The sequence below is a fragment of the Mobula birostris genome, chromosome 8 (assembly GCF_030028105.1).
Source record: "Mobula birostris isolate sMobBir1 chromosome 8, sMobBir1.hap1, whole genome shotgun sequence".
NCBI lineage: Eukaryota > Metazoa > Chordata > Chondrichthyes > Myliobatiformes > Myliobatidae > Mobula > Mobula birostris.
In genome coordinates this window covers 88665706-88682878 of record NC_092377.1, presented here as the reverse complement: position 1 = coordinate 88682878, position 17173 = coordinate 88665706, and the positions used below count along the sequence as shown (strand labels likewise).

Sequence of the window (17173 nt, the reverse complement as noted above, 5' to 3'; positions counted from 1 at the left end):
CCCAGCCCAGATCAGGTAACTCACTGCAGTGGAGACAAATGCCAGTTTGTGTGACTCACCAGCTCAATGGTCTAACAACGGCCCCACCCACAGCTCTGTTTTGAGAACTGCAAACACTCCACTCCACCCCCAAACCCTCAGTTCTGAGGAACAGTCTCTTATCTGAAACATTGATGGATTTCTCTTTCCACAAGCACTGCCTGACAGAATGAGTTCTTCCAGCATTCATAATCTGAATTCAGATTCTACCATCTTTAGTGCGATTTTTTTGACCATTATGGTGGATTCAAGGCTTCTCGGAGATGCTTATCCAGTGAGTAACCTCATTAAACCAGATGACCTGGTCCGTTGTGTTGCTGGTTATGCTACCGTTATATGTAGCAAATTGTGTCTGCTATGATTTCTATACTCCACTGGTGGCCTCCAGTGGGAGACTGCGTCAGGCCAGAGATCGGGAGGCAGCAGGACAGAGGATGATGGCCATAGGCCAGCGGTCTCTCCCAACTGAAAGACCCAGTTTCAGCTGTCACTCCCCTCGATGCTGACGGAGGACATTTTCAAAGTTCCGGGACATTCGTGATTATTAGTGTGGACTTTAGTTTATATCGGTCTCCTTCAGTTTTTCCTTATTTTTTTTTCTTGTTGCCGATTGGCAGGTGGGCAATATGTACCTTTTTCTGGGCAAGAGAAGGGCTGGAAGTTAGGGATTCAAAGTTATAGCTGCCGTGCCGGGGTGAGCAATCTGTTAGTTTTTGTGCGAGAGAGCAGTTGGGGTTTGCGAATTTTGGTTCTTTTACTTTTTCGTGCAGAAGGAGGGGGTTGATGTCTTTTCTTTCAATGTCTTCCATGGTTTTTCAATATTTCGTGGCTATCTGGAGAAGACGAATTTCAGAGTTGTATTCTGTGCACATACTTTGATATTAAGATCAACCTTTGACTGCAGGATGATTTGGGATGGCTTGAGACTGTGATTTTCACCAAGTGGTAACAAGGAGCCACTTACATTCAGCAAAGTAAAAAAAACAAACTGCTGGAGGAACTCAGTGGGTTGAGCAGCATCTATGGGGGAATGGAACTGTCAACCCTACATCAGCAATGATAGTGAAGAGGGGAGGGGGAGGGGTGTGATTTGAGTATCTGCAGTCTCCTGTGTAATCATTTTTGTTAGTATTCTGAGTTGGAGTCTATTGGGTACTTTTCAACAGATTGTCAAGTAAATTAAGCCTCCAGAATTTCAGTGTAAACAGATCTCAAACCACTACAAAGTTGGAGCTCAAAAAGTCAGGAAAGGGGACCTACTGGAACACAGCTTCACTTTTCAATGTTGATCCTAGCAGGTTTAAAACAGACAAAGAGTCTCCTGTTGTTATAATACTGTTGAATATTTCTGTAGTACAATATGATGGTTTACCTTACAGTTTACATCACTGTAACCTTGTTCCTTCCTGTCTGCTAACACTTTCTCTGTTAACACGTCATCCTCAAATCACTTTACCTTGTACACCTCAAGGTACCACTGTAATGAATTGATCCGTATGGACAGTGTGCAAGTTTTTAACTGTATATGTGACAATTAAATAGGTAAATTCCTTTATTACTTTCATAAAGAGAATGTCGAGGTTGAGTGGGACCTTTGAGTTAGCTGGTTGATATACTGAGGCAGTGAGACGTGTAGACAGAGTACACGGAGGGGAGGATGGTTCCTGTGATGCACTGAGTGTGTCCACAACTCTGCAGTTGTTTGCAGTCAGTGGCAGAGCATTAGCTATACCAAACCATGATGAATCTAGATAAAATGATTTCTATAGTGCATTACTAAAAATTGGTAAGGGTCAATAAGAAAGTGTGAGATTTCTTTCACCTCCTGAGGAAGTAGAGGTGCTGGTGAACTTTCTTAGCTGTGCGCCTCTGTGATGTCTACTGGTGATGTTCACTCATAGGAACTGAAAACTCATTTCTATTGACCTCAACACTTGATATAAACGGGAGCATGTGTACTGGCCCTCTTCCTGAAGTCAATAAGCAGCTCTTTCGTTTTGCCAACATTGAAGGAAAGGTTGTTGTCAAGACAACCTGTTACGAAGCTTTCCACCTCCTTCCGGTACTCCAACTCTTTATTATCTGAGATACGGCCCACCATGGTAGGCACGTAGGTAAAGACAGAGCAGAATCTGGCCGTGCATACGGAAGAGTATGGGAGAAGCTGAGGGCACCAGTGTTGATAGTAATTGTGGGAGGTTCTCATGGCCATCCTTACTGATGTGGTCTGTTGGTTAGGAAGTCAAAGGGAGAAGTTGAGTCCGAGGTTTGGGAGCTGGGAGATAGTTTTGCTTCCAATTACCTGTCTCTGCTTCACCAATTTTAGATGAAGAACAGGGATGACGCAGAAACGTGGGTGCTCACCTGGCCTGTGACCTCTGCTCCTCACTCAGAACTTCCACACTGGTCTGCTGCGTCAGGATCTTCTCTCCACTGCTCGCGACTGACCGCAGCAGATTCTTCTGCTCTGCTAGCTGCTGTTCCAGCTCCTATGGACAGATTCAGACAGTCAGCCAGAACTCTAATAATATTCGAGCAAACAGCACACACAAGAGGAACTGACCAGCTATCATTTTGTCAGTAGAGTCCACACCCAGTCTGGACACCAGGTCCTCTCAAGACTACATGACAAAACGACTTTCCACAGTCACGCACGCGATTGCCATCAGCAAAATGTGATCGCGATGGGGTCTCATTTACCTTGGAAAACTATTTCACTTCTGATAAACCCTGGGAGAAAATATTTCTTCGAACTTTCATTTTACCCAGCAATAATTCTGATTTGAATCTTCTTGTTAGATTCACTAAAAAAAAAAGCTTTCCAAATTTTTGAAAGACATTATAAATCCTCTTCCAGAAGATAGAAGCACGGACTCAGGGTAATAAAGCACGGAAAAAGGCACTTCAGTCCAACTTAACTGGGCCAACCAAGATGCCCATCCACAGCCATCCAATATGCCTGTATTTGGCCCGTATCCCTCAAAACTTTTCCTATCAATATTTTTCCCTTTAATATAAAAGTAAGCTCTTAGTGCTAGCATCCAAGTTTCAGATGTCAATCTATCCCCAAGGAACCACTTGCCTTCTGTCTCTGGAGACTGTTCTGCTGGTTTTGGTAGCGTGTGGCCCGAGCCTGGACCAGCCAGTCTTGGAAATTAGGACTTGCGTGGAATGGAGAGTCTGCTTCCATGTTCTCCCTCTCCTGCACCACACCATCCTTTATTAGAAGATAAACTCATGGTTACTCTATGGGATTACATCCATAGATTCCTAATCACCTCTCTTCTTCTTGGTATAAAAGCATTACAGTTTTTGATTCAAGGATTTTTGAAAATTCATCTTGAAAGTCCAGTGCCTTGAAAAAGTATTCGGCCCCAACTATTTCCACATCTTACTGTCCGATTTTCAAAATTTTAAATATATTGAAGGAGGATTTTTGAGTTGATCTACAAAACATTGTGCATCATGTCAAATCAAAAGAAAAATTCCAAACCCCATCAACAGTTTACTAAAAGTTAAAATTGAAAATCCCTTTGTAATTACTACGCTAACTTTCTTCAGGGACAATCACCTTACCGCTCATCCATATTTGTTGATGCAGAAAATTGAACAATCGCCTATTTTTAATGAATTCATAAGAATAAATACCCCCCCCCCCATAAAGTCCAAAAGTATGGCAGATTTTCAACAGACGAAACCAAAATGAAGACAAAAGAGCATTCAAGATAAGTCAGGGAAATGATAATAGAGAAGCACCAATCTGGGGAAGGGCACAAGACCATCTCAAAGGCACTGAACGTAACTCAGAGTTCAGTGCAGTATGCACTGTGAAAAAGTGGAAAGAATATGAAACCACAGCCACACTGCCTAGGAAAGGTTACCTCGAAACTTCGTCACCGGAAGAGAATGGTGTTTGTAAGTGAGACTACTGAGATGCCAACAGTCACTCTGAGTGAGCTGCGAAGTCAGTGTCTGCAACTGGAGATGAAGTTCATGGCTGCACAATCTCTAAGGCCTTGCACTAAAAGGGTATTTATGGAAAATTGGCAAGGAAGTAGCACTAGCTTAAAAAAAGAACATATCCTTGCCTGTAAAGACTTTGCAAAGCGTCACTTAGAAGATAATGTAAAGCTGTGGAAGGAGGTCTTGTGGTTATGCAAGACTAAAGCGGAACTTTTTGGCCTAATACTAAGCAGTACATGTGGCATAAATCTAATACTGCACATTCCTACTGTAAAGTACAGTGGAGGTAGCAACATGCTATGGGAATGCTTTTCAGCAGCAGGGTCTGGAAATCTGGTCAGGATTAATTGAAAGATGAATGCTGCTAAATACAGAGTGATCCTGGATAAAAACCTGCTAGCCTCTGCCAGAAAGCTTAAACGGGGGAGGAAGTTCGTCTTTCAGCAGTACAACGGCCCAAAGCACACTGCCAGAACAACCAAGGAGTGGCTTCAAATGAAGAAAATTGATGTCCTTGAGTGGCCCAGTCAGAGTCCTGACCTTAACCCAATCGAACATCACTGACAAGAACTCAAGATTGCTGTCCACCATTGCTTCCCAATTAACCTGGCACAGCTTGAGCAATTTTGCAAGGAGGAATGGGAAAAAATTGCTCCATCGTGTTATGCAAAGCCAATACAGACTTACCCAAAAGGCCTACTGGCTCTAATAGCTGCAAGAGATGGTTCAGATAACTTCTGAAATTACGGCTTTTGAATTTTTAGCTTTTCATGCTTTACAATTTTCTGTTTTTTGGGCTCTACTGTGGGGGAAAAAAGCATATGATTCACAAATAAAAATTCTTAGCTAACTTGATCAAAATCCCAGAGCACAGCTAGAGTCACGGAGGCCGAAGCATATACTACTTTCACTAATAAATTAATTGATTAGGCTTCAAAACAAGAATTTAATAGCCTCATGGTTTGATACCACTTCCTTGTACAAGAAAGACAGTCAGCAAATTTTTAAAAAAAGATGCTGGAAATCTGAAGACGGAAAATGCTAGAAATACTAGCAGAGCGGGCAGCATCTGTGGAGAAAGAAACAATTAATTCTTCAGATCCGGAGCCCTTCCTCAAATTCGGGAAAAAAAACTGTTTTTCAGAAACAGAGACGGTAAAAGAAAGGGAGATAACTCCGGTACCAGATGACCTAAGGTGAAGTTATAAGATCAAGCTTCTTTGTCGACATGTCCTGCAAGTCAGATTATATAGAAAAAAAATCCTAGTCAAACTGATGATAGCAGAAATGATGGCCAGGTCTGTAGTACAAAAAGAAAGAGCGAGTTATCCTAAGCTGGAGAACGTAACACTGAGCCTTGAAAGCTACAACATGCCCAGACCGGGCGGTCCTTAATGTACCTTATCTGGGCATGCTGCATACTACCAGACATTCGGGAAATTGAGGATTTTGGGCTTTGGGCAGGAAATAGCAGTTGAGGCTAAATATCAGCCAGATTTTATTGAATTGGTGGAATAGCCTCAAGAGAGCACGAGACCATCTCCTGCTCACATCCTTCGTGCTCTGATTTCTAAATGTTTAAGGCAAAATTTAACGTCTCTATTGATCCAAATTCACTTCCTTTCGATTATTACTGCAGGTCCAAAGCATGATCATACACTACCAAATTTTTGGGGGAGTTGGGAGCAGAACAGCTGTTCTGGGTCAAGGGGCTAAAAAAAAAAAAAAAAGGGGGAAATATAAAAATTACTCAGTACATTTAATGAAATAATAGATCAAACATAACAGGGTCCCATCATGGATATCTCTCATTCTTGCACATCCATTCAAAAAGCTATGAATTTGACCAAGTTTAGCAATTTAACATCCTATTGATTTACACTGCTACTTTATGACATCATTATTAGTTGCAAACTGAAAGCTAGTATTCAAATACACAATTAATTATTTAGAATTTACATCACAGTCTATCTTACATCAGTACCGAACTTTGTACCATCACCAACTGCGTTGCAAGTAATGTTTTGCACATGGTTAACTCAAGACTTTCATTGTGTCATTGTTTCTAACAATTATGCATTTGGCATACACTTCCTGTTCTGTACACTCCCTGCCCATACACCAATCTGGGCAGGACTCCAAACTAAAGTAAGACATGTTTATGGAAACACCAGGATTATAATGAATGCAATCAGTCCTTAAAATAATGTGAGTTATCTACAACAGAAAAATTAAATCAGAGAATTAAATTAAATTACTACTATACTGCACTGAACAGGAATGTGGGTATGGTAGTAACAGCCTTACTTTGATACTGATCCTTCTGTCCTGCAACATCTTCTGCAACTCCACCAAGCTTCCCTTCAGATTCTGGAGTTTCTCAGTCAGATGTTCAGCTTGCTCTCGGGTCTGGGGCTTCCCTTCCAGGAGCAGATTCTCGCTGTTCACTGAGAGCTCGGAAACAGAGGCCACTTTACGCTCAATCTCCATCAGGATGTTCTGCAGCAGATGAGCAAGAGCAGCAACTCCATCAATTTTCTCATGGACAAGAATCCAACAATCACATCCACCCCCGCCCCCCGCCAACTTCCCAAGGTCCAATAATCATTATACTTCACAGCTGATCTGATACATGTCTTAGAATCAGCCTTACACATTCTTGTGATGTGGAGGCATCCTACTGCGCAGAACAGGTGCATCACTTATTGACTGGCTGCCTTGGCCAACATTCATCCTATACTCAAACCAGAGAACCTAGTTGGTATCACGTCCTATATTGTGAGGGCCCAATCCGCACAAAGTGCTTGCTGCATTCCCTACTCTACAAAGTAACTACACCTCTAAATAGTACTTCATTGGTCATCAAGCAATTCAAGACATCGCAAGCAAATATTTATGCGGTCCTTTCCTTCTTGGATTAACCTAATGGGGGAAAGTTCATTGTGACTGCAATGGGTAATTCTTCTTGGCCAATTCCAGCAACGGAGAAAATATCCACAGTAACCGCTCATCAATTATAAGCACAATTGTGCAAAATATCCAGCCAAGCTCATATATGCAGACACAGGTCTCAGGTGGTAACGTTGCCTTGCAACTTTAAGTACCTCTTCTTAGCCAATGGGTGTGAGGATGTACAAAATCTCAGGGAATTCTGTCATGCAGAGGGATTACATGAGAACCGAGGCCACAATTCTCCTTAGATGTAAACCTAAACGAATGCATGTCACTTTTCAGAGAAAAGCAGTACAGATCTTTGGTGATGCTACCACATTTCTCATTAGAATTGTGGCAATACTTCAAAAATATTTCCCTGCTTATCATTCACTTTTCTTTTGTGATTGAGGGTTAAATAAAACCCAAGCCATTTTTCTTTTGCAGCAGCTGTGGCAAAGACGACCCAGTTAAAGCTCTAGACACGACAGGAAAGTGATTCTCTATTATTTGGAGTTCGAGTTTAAGCCAATACCTGACAGTCAATAAGTTGCTCCTCCATGTCCATCTGCTCTCCAGAGACTTCCAGTGCAGAGTTCAAAGCGGCCTTTGTGGTCAGCAGCCAACTGTTCAGCTCATCGGCCTCACCGTGATATGTTTGAAGGGCTTGTATCTGCCGCTGTTCTTCCACCTGGTCATTCAACCTCTCCTAGAGCAGCAGAGAAGATCCTTTTTATTATCACCAATCTTGCTGGTTTACGACTACTTTTACTAGCCCCTCCATTCTGTCTTCAAGTTCCCACCCACCCCTCCCCTACTACCAGAGCTGACAGGCTGCCCCAAACAGAGTTTACAGTAATTTCCACTTGATTTCACTGTCCTATTCTCACTTCTCCCTCCATGGTAACATTGATGCTGAAGATAATCTTGAGGAACCTCATCTTGCCAGTCTCAACATTACGCTCAACTGCCCTAAACCACAGCCACTAAGGCCATTATGGCCACAACCACCTTGGCTTTACAGAGGAGCACTTTTAGTAAAAGACTAAGACAACCGTGCTGCTCCACAGAGCGTTGTATGAGGCCATTCTTACCCACAGCCATTAGGCTCTATGATGAGTCAACCTATAGCCAGGGAAGTGAAGACTCCTCCTGTTAGACTGTTTGAGGCAACTTATTTTTTATTATTATTTCTTACTTCTCTTCTAATATTTGTATATCGGTGCACTTGTAATGCTACCGTGACACAGTAATTCCCCTTGAGATTAATAAAGTATATTTCCATTTATTTTCTCACTCAGCAGCTGCTGCTCATGACTCCACTGCACTTAACCATTCATGTGACCCATTTCTTCTAGTTCCTTTACAACCATTTTTGTCTTGCACCATCATCCCTGTAAACATTTAACCACTTTTAACCATCCATTCCTATGCATTCTTACCCTCAACACAGCCTTAATTATACTTTCCTGTGCTACTCCCAAGACAAGCAGGCTGTCCCTGTCTACATAACAGAACATTTCTTCTAAATTTATTCATGAAGGGTGGGGGCAAATGAGAGGAAAGAATTCTTGATGTAAAAGAGAATCTGTATTGTATTTTACTGCCTGACTCCATGAAGGCTGCAAGGTATTTCAATAATGTAAAGATATTTTCTCCACTTAATCAGGATAGATGCAGTTCCAATAATATGCTGAAGAATCAAGTATCTTCCAGGAGAAATCAATCATGTTTAAATAGTATGCCATCCACCATCTAAACAATTGAACAATTAGCAGACACATTTAATACAAGCATTTGGTCATGGCAGGGGTCAGAGAGGTACGATGCACTGTGCTGTTTTATGTCCATCACCTCCTGCGGCTGCAGTGGACACAGTCTACAAAATAACTGCAGCACTTTCCACAAAGCCTTCATACCCCACCCACAATGCCAACTTCCAAGATCCTAACACTCTGTGCCCCTTTCTAAATTATTTTCCTCTCACCGAGAGGTTACTCCCTCAATCCTCCTAAGTTTCTCTCCTTCCACTTTATACTCGGCCTGTCCTGTTGTCGTGTGCCAATTCAAACAATACTAATCCTTTTGGTCATATCAGTTACATTTCTTCCTACGATTCTCCATTAAGAGTCATCATTTTAAACTCAGTTCTCAGACCTTTTCTTCTCAAGTGCAGTCTTCATTACTGTTGTACCTTTACCACCAGAGAGCTCCAACCATTGCCAAAAGAACAATGCCCAAATTTGCTTAGCTTACAACCGGATTCTTTCACATACGCTTGTTATGATCTACAGTCTGGCTCTTAAACCTCCCACCAGCTATCTCCCTGTCCCTCTCAGCCCATCACACTTAAAGGAGCCCCGTTCCCGTTCAGCTCCTTGAAACTGGGGCCTCCCTCAGAAGCCGCTCATCACTCCACCTGATAAAAACAGAACCCCTCAAAAAAAAGGTGAAAATGGAGAGAATTCAGTTGCAGCAAACCTCCAGAAGTTGTTTCTTTCCCAAGGCTTTCATCCTGATGGTGGCCATGCGCTCCGCCAGGACAGTCAGTGTGGACTGCATGGCTAGCTGGTCAGCAGTGTCAGCATCCACTGTGTCCGATACCAGCTCTTCCGCGAAGCAAATCTGCAGCTCGTTGATCTCATCCTGAAGCGTCACGATCTCCTCCATCAGCCCCTAGGACACACAAACATCCCAAAGGTGAATCTCAATATCCTCACTTTTCCAAGCTGAACCCGAGTCATTCCTGCAGCAGTTTGGAGATAAGCCTCTTGAGAGCAGAGCCCACTGACTAATCCGGGGGCGTACCTGGTGTGCCGCCATCTGGAGGTCATGACTCTTGCCTGTATCGAGCGCCTCACCGAGCTTTCCCTCGATCAGCTCCATCTTGGTCGACACTGACTGCACTGAGTCCTGATACTTCTGCTGCCGTTCAAGGGCCTCGTACAGGGTACGCTGCTTCTCACTGATCTGCAACACAGAGAGGTTAACTTTCACACCACGCACAACGCCATCGCTGCACCTACTGCATCCATTCATGACCCGTTTGACCAGGAGCCTTTCCCAGAAACTGTAGTGCAGAAAGCAGTGTAGCTGACAGAGTTCTGGGTCAGAGGTCAGAGGTCCCTCCCAGCTCAGCATCATTGCAGAGGGACATACGCAAGATGTGCTTCTTCTAGCTGCACACAAACTTAAACTTCAAAATTATTATGAATGTAATGTACAGACGTGTAACACATGCTAAACCTGTAACTGACCGAAAGGTTAAATGAAATTTCTATCCCAATGTGCAATGGGACCCCAGTGTCAGAGCCTGCAGCTAAATTTCATTAGGAGTTTGAGGAGATTAGGCAAGTCAAAAACACTATTTAACTTCTACAGATGTACCATTGAGATCATTCTGACTGGTTGCCTCACCGTCTGGATTGGAGGTGCCAATGCGCAGGATCGGAAAAAGCTGCCGAGGGTTATAGGCTCAGCTCGTTCCATCACAGGCAGCAGCCTCCCCACCACCGAGGACATCTTCAAAATACAGTACAATGACGGCATCCATCACTGAAGACCCCCACCACCAGGATATGCTTTCTTCTCAGTACTACCATCAGGTGGTGGTCCAGGAACTTGAAGGCACACATTGAACATTTTAGGGACAGCTTCTTCCCCTCCGCCATCAAATTTCAGAACAGTCCATGAATACTATCTCACTAATTTGCTCTTTTTTGCACTACTTATTATAAGAAATACATTTTAAAAAGTTATAGTTTTGTATATATTATAGTGTACTGTTGCCATAAAACTACAAATTTCATAACATACACCAGTGATAATAAATCCAATTCTGATTCTAGGATGAATCATTTAAACAGACTTTAATTTGGAAAGGATGGTTATATGGAAATCCTAAGGTATTTATTTAAAAGACAAATGTATCATCTCAACCTGTGCTATGTGACAATGTTGCCAAAGCAACAAGCTATTCCTGTTGTTTGCATAAATGATACTGCTGTGTCTAGCTCGTTCTTCAACTGGGATATGCAGGTGATATCAATTTACAAGCCCCTATATTTATATTGTTTTACTTATGAAGTTTGGTCAGCGTTTCAATGAACTTCTTTCAAATTTCCGAACTGCTTTTGTGAGCCTCATCTGATTTTCCCATCTGGATAAGTTCTGACTGACTTTGGTGGTGTTGGGGGGTGGCGGGTGTGGGCAGAAAATGGCGAGGAACTATACCTACAACATCCCCTCTCAGTTCGTGCATCTGCTGTATAATAAGTAACCACGCTGGCAAACCAGCTGTCTCCTTGTGTTACAATACTGTCATTCTTCAGACAAAGGCTTGCTTTCCTCAGGAATGCACTCAAGTAGGTAACACCATCACGTAAATCAGAAGATTAAGATTTCACATCCCACTAGAAATCAGAGTACATTGCTCAACCCAATATCCCAGAGCAGTAGTGTGGATGACGTGCTTCAGATGAGACAAAAACTGAGGCCCTGGTCCCTGTCTACTGTCTCAATTGAACGTGTAGACTCCTTTGGCAGCTTTCAGTGCGAGATTTCAATGCTACTTAGGCAAATCCCACATCCCATAAAAGGTCATCTGGATAATTGACCCATGCATAAATTGAAACTTCTTGTGACTGCAAGCATTCTATATATGGATTTTTTTTCCCTTAATCAAAAATAAACCATAATCCATAGCTATCCAGTTAGTAATACTCTCATAGAAAATGGAACAAAATTCAAATAGCTCTCGGGAGCTTTCCACCTCCCTGAAGGCACTATCTGATAGCTGACTTCCTCATGTAGTCCAGTCCCTGCTTCTTTATACTGAGCTGACAGAGAAAGTTAGAAGTGTCAGAGGATTCAGTGTCGCACTGCGCAGTGACTGCTCCTACATGGCACAAGGACAGCCACTCTGACACACAGCCCATGTTGTACTCGTCCGATTCTGGGTGACAGCTGGGCTGAGATGATGTGACTGGCTCATATCCTGTTGCTGCAGGTTGGGTGTTTGGATTCAGCTTAAATCAATTTGGTACAGGTAAAAGTCAAGCTGCTGTTTCTACTAAGAGGCACAAGAGAACAAACTCAACTGGAGCAAGTCAGCATCTGTGGAGGGAAATGGACAGCTGACATCATGGGTCGAGATCATTCATCCGGCCTGAAAGCTACAGGCGAGATGGTCAGTATATATCCTGACCCAAAACATCAGTTGTCCATTCATCTCCACTGACCGGCCTGACTCTGCTGAGTTTTTCCAGTATCATGCTTGCTATTGGTTGTATTAGTCCGGCACTGACTGAATCCAATAGCTCCATTCACACAGCTTGCAAACCTCTGGTCATATTAAACTGGCGTGCACTTAAAGAAGGAATCGCAGCACCAGCAGCCCACTATGATGGGCAATAAATGCCAATCTTGCAAAGGGGGCATTCAACAAACAAATGATAAAGCTCAAATGCAGGTGGCAATCAGCCGCCTCCACTCCAGCCAGGAATGAGGAAAAGGAACCAGCATGGATAAAAGAGACAGATAATCTTGCCCATCTTACCACATTCTTCAGCGTTTCCCAGGATCGTTGAAGGTCATCAAGCTTGGAAGAAGCCTGGTCTCCCAGTGCAGCCTCGGTGGGTTCCTGCAGAGATGCAGCACTGTTCAAGACCGCAACATCAGGGGCTGCTGTCTGCAAATCTTCTGCAGACAACGTTGTGTAATAAGCACTATCCTACAAACATAAATACTTACAAATTGAGACTCATACCTACCGAGGTCAGGGGCGAAGGATTATTATAAACCATATCCACACATGCCTCAGTGCCAGAAAAAACAGATCGTACAGACCATCCCTACATGGATAATTAGCAACACTAGCAACTTTGATGACACAGGTCATAAGGGTAGGACTTTCACAGTGAACATCAGGGCCCTGGGGAGTGTTGTAGAAAGGAAGGAATTAGGAGTACAAGTGCATAGTTCGCTGAAAGCAGTGTTCAGGGCAATAGGGTGGTAAAGAAGACATTTTTCACACAGGCCTTCATCAGTCAGGGCACCAAATAATGGAAATAGAACATTATGTTTCAACTGCACAGGATGTTGGTGAAGATGCACCTAGAGTATTGTGTACAATTTTGGTTACTCTGTTAGAGGAAACATTTCATTAAACACATCATATGGAAAGAGTGCAGAGAAGACTTGAGAGAATGTTGTCAGGATTCAAGAGCCTGAGTTATAGGGAGAGATTGGGCAGGCTAGGACTTTATTCAATGGAATTTAGGAGACTGGAAGGGGTATCTTATAGAGGTGTATCCAATCATGAGGGGCATAGATGGAATGAATGTACTCAGCCCTTTTCCCGGGGTTGGGGATCAAGAACTAAAAGGCATAAGTTTAGCATAAGAGAGGAAAGATTTAAAAGGAAACTGAATGGTGGTGCATACACAGAACAAGCTGTGGAAGTGGTCAAAGCAGGTACAATAATAACATTTATTAGACACTTGGATGGGTACATGAATACGAATGGTTCAGGAGAACATAGGCAAATGGGATTAGCTCAGATGGACATCCTGGTCAGGATGGACAACTTGGGCCGAGAGCTTACCTTCCTGTTGCTCTGTGACTCTAAATCTCGATCTTCACATTGCCCAACATGCTACGCTTTACGTCAAGCCCATAACTGCAATCCTTGCTCCCACAAAGATGCAGTTACTAACAGATCCCCATTGGTTTGAACGTTTTGGCTGGAGGATTGGTACAAGCTCCTGATTCCCTCTCTTCTATACTCCACAACCAGAAGGAATTGCATTTTGATAGGGTGACAAGCCTACTGTTTACATATCACCACAATCTTCCTTTGGCGAACAGTGTGTAGAAACGGCTGCAGTGATGCCATAAGGGCTTCTGCCACATCATGGGCTCATGGTTACCTCTAACTGCCTTTCTTTTACTCTGCTGTGTCCTCAAACTAACCCAACCACAATAAGGAAACAACAGTCTTCTGAAAATGCACCATGCTGAGTTAATGGAAAGAGAGGGGCGACGATCTTCCCCAGAGCATTTTGTGGCACTTCTGTAGTTATTCTCTTTTGGACCAAGGGGGTGAGGCGAGTTCACATGCAGATTGGCCTGGGCAAATTCATCCTGTGGTCTTTAAACTGCCATATTAATACCTGCTGGACAACCCTCCCCCAAACCCTAAATTCAGTGACACTGAGCGATCATTTCTCACCATCTGTCTGTGGTCACTGCACATCAAGACCAGCCACGTGACCTAAAGGCTGCATCTGAAACACCCAAGCAGATATTCACGTAAATGTGGTGGTCCAAGTGATTGTGTGGGCACCAAGGCAGCTCTGGTTTTCTCACCTTCATTCCTCACAGGCATCACTCCACACTAGGCAAGGATGTGCTTGCTTCACCTCTATCGGTCCTCTACTATAACGTGGCCTCATCTTGGGCTCATTGTATACTCGTGATCAAGCTGAACTTCTAACTCCATATCTGCTCCCTCACCAATATCCATCTCTGTAGCACCACTATTCTCCATGCCACAGCTCATTTGCTTCCAAAGTTCTCATCCCTGCCTATGCCATCACAGGACTTAACTAATCCAAATTCTCCAGGTGAATAGCCTACCTTGATACATCTGTGAAACTGAGCTCATCCACAGCCGCTGCCATAACCTATCTCCTCTGCTTGTGATCTGCAAAGTTCCCTAGCAAGCAGCACCTCTAGTACAGAAAATCACTTTCTTGTTTGTAGGTCCCTCCATGCCTCAAACCACACTAGCTCTGTAATCCCCTCTGTCTAGTGTTCTCCACTTTTCATTACTCCACCACTGGCCAGATCACATTCCCACAATTCCTTCCATTGAACACCCCACCACCTGATCTCACTTTGACCAAGTTTTCATCCACCTGTCCTAATATCTTCTTCAGTTTACAGTCACAAGGTGAAGGACATTGGTGACCTCTCCACTGTTGAATGGTAATATTCAAATTGTAGACTGTTATGGTCAGGGCAGCTCCCAAAGAGGGAAGGAAGTATCTTTGTTTAAATTGTTGTTACCCGCATGCCCAAGATGGCATAGAATAGATGCCAGGTCTGATGCCATCATCTGAGGCTTCAACTCGTGTTTAGTGCCTCCTGAAACAAAGCCAATGAGGAACTCTCTGCAAATATCATGATGTAGCTCAGAGATGATGTCAACCATGGTCAAGACACCTGGCAATATTGACTATCCATCCCGACATATTAAGAGTATGCCCATCGGACCCAGAGAAATCAGGGTAAAGTAAAAATGTCTACAGAAAATAGATAGATATACTTTGCTGAGTAACATAATGGACCAGTTAATGCAGTGGAGGAGTTGCCTACCGTTAGTGGTTAACTGCCTAAACAAGAGAAATATTGGTAGAAGAGTAGGAATGAAGGGATGGATTCAGTGAACAAGTTAAGGCACTAGCAGGAGTGATGGATGAGGATTAGAGCAGCAGACCAAAAGGTGAACCAGCAGTGGACTTTTATGGCAGGATTAGGAGACTGGAAGTACACACTTCAATGGATGAAACATGGGACCAGAAAGAAGGCTTATTAAATGAGTTAGAGAACTGGGTGATTGGGCAGTTAGCCAATGATCTTGCATTTCTGGAGAACCTGTCAAGACTGTGAGCTTCAGAGACTGAGCCAGCACTTAATTGCCCACCACTGGTTGCCCTTCAGAAGGTAGTGGTGAGCTTCCTCCTTGAACAACTGCAGTCCATGTGTGGGCATACCTAAGATATTATTAGAGAGGGAGCTCTGGGATTTTGACCCAGTTGTGGTGAAGTAACAGCAATACATTTCCAAGTCAGGATGGAATGTGGCTTGGAGGGCAGCTTCTAACTGATGGTGCTCCCATACTTTTTCTTTTCTTGCCTTTCTAGATGGTAGAGGTCGTGGCATTAGAAGGTGCTGTCTAGGGAGTCTTGGTGAGTTATGTAGATGGTACCCACTGCTGCTACTGTACATTAGAGGTGGAGTGAGTGAATGGGGTGCCGACCAGGTGAGCTGCCAAGTCCTGGATGGTGCCAAGCTTCTGGAGCATTCCTGAAGCTGCACTCATCCAGCAGAGAGTACTCTATCATTCTCCAATCTGTCCATTACACACACAGTGGACAGGATCTGGGGAGTTAAGAGGCAGTTACTCGCCACAGGAATCTTAGCCTCATGCCTGCTCTTGTCGCCACAGTGTATCGCTACTCCAGATCAGTTTCTGGTCAATGGTAAGAGCCAGGATATTGAGAGAGGGGAGTTCTGTGATGGTAATGCCATTGAGTGCCAGGGGGTGATATTGGATTTTCTATGGCTGGACATTGTCTTTGCTTGGCATTTGGAGGACACAAATGTAAATTACCATCATCAGACTGAACTTAGTTATTGTCCAGGTTTTGCCGCATTTCAGTAACCTGTTTCATTATCTGAGATGTCACAAATGATGCTGATCATTGTCCAATCTTCAGCAAATATCCCTGCTTCCATTACTATAACTGAAGATGGTTTTGTCTATGACACTAAACTAGAGATAGTGGTGCTATAAGGTTTGTGAACCCTGTCGAATTTTCTCTATTTCTGCATAAATGTGACCCTAAAATGTGGTCAGACCTTCACTCAGGTACTAAAACTAGACAAAGAGAACCCAATTAAATAAATGACACAAAAAACTTTATATTTGTTCATTTATTTATTGAGAAAAAAATCCAATATTGCATGTATTTTTTGAAAACAGTATGTGAACCTTTACTTTCAGTAACTGGTGTGACCCCCTTGTACAGCAATAACTTCAACCAAACATTTCTGGAAACTGTTGATCACTCCTGGACATCAGCCTGGAGGAATTTTAGGCTATTCCTCCTTACTGCATAAGCTGCTTGCTTCAGGTCCTTCCACAACATTTCTATAGGATTAAGTTCTGAACTTTGACGCACCCATTCCAAAACATAATTTTCTTCTTTTTAAACCATTCTGTCATTGATTTACTCTTGTCTTTTAGATCATTGTCTTGTTGCATCATCCAACTTCTATTAAGTTTCAGGTGACAGACTGCTACCCTAACATTCTCCTGTAAAATGTCTCGATACAATTTTGAGTTAATTGTTTCTTCAACAATTGCAAGCTGTCCAGGTCCTGAGGCAGCAAAGCAACTTCAAACCATGATGCTCCTTCCACCACGTTTCACAGTTGGGATGAGGTTTTGGTG

At 43.2% G+C, this 17173-nt stretch overlaps 1 protein-coding gene across 11 annotated transcripts in view; it reads right to left on the bottom strand.

Annotated features, from left to right (window-relative positions):
* syne1b (spectrin repeat containing, nuclear envelope 1b) overlaps nucleotides 1–17173 on the bottom strand; it is a 500086-nt gene that overhangs the window by 136595 nt on the left and 346318 nt on the right. For 10 of the 11 annotated variants that reach the window (XM_072265605.1, XM_072265607.1, XM_072265609.1 and 7 more), the window contains 7 exons: nucleotides 12491–12664; nucleotides 9742–9903; nucleotides 9415–9609; nucleotides 7469–7642; nucleotides 6310–6501; nucleotides 3122–3256; nucleotides 2404–2528 (listed from right to left, as the gene is read on the bottom strand). In XM_072265605.1, the coding sequence (XP_072121706.1) occupies nucleotides 2404–2528; nucleotides 3122–3256; nucleotides 6310–6501; nucleotides 7469–7642; nucleotides 9415–9609; nucleotides 9742–9903; nucleotides 12491–12664 (1157 nt within the window). The remainder of the gene's footprint in view (nucleotides 1–2403; nucleotides 2529–3121; nucleotides 3257–6309; nucleotides 6502–7468; nucleotides 7643–9414; nucleotides 9610–9741; nucleotides 9904–12490; nucleotides 12665–17173) is intronic. The other variant, XM_072265613.1, reaches the window with a different exon arrangement.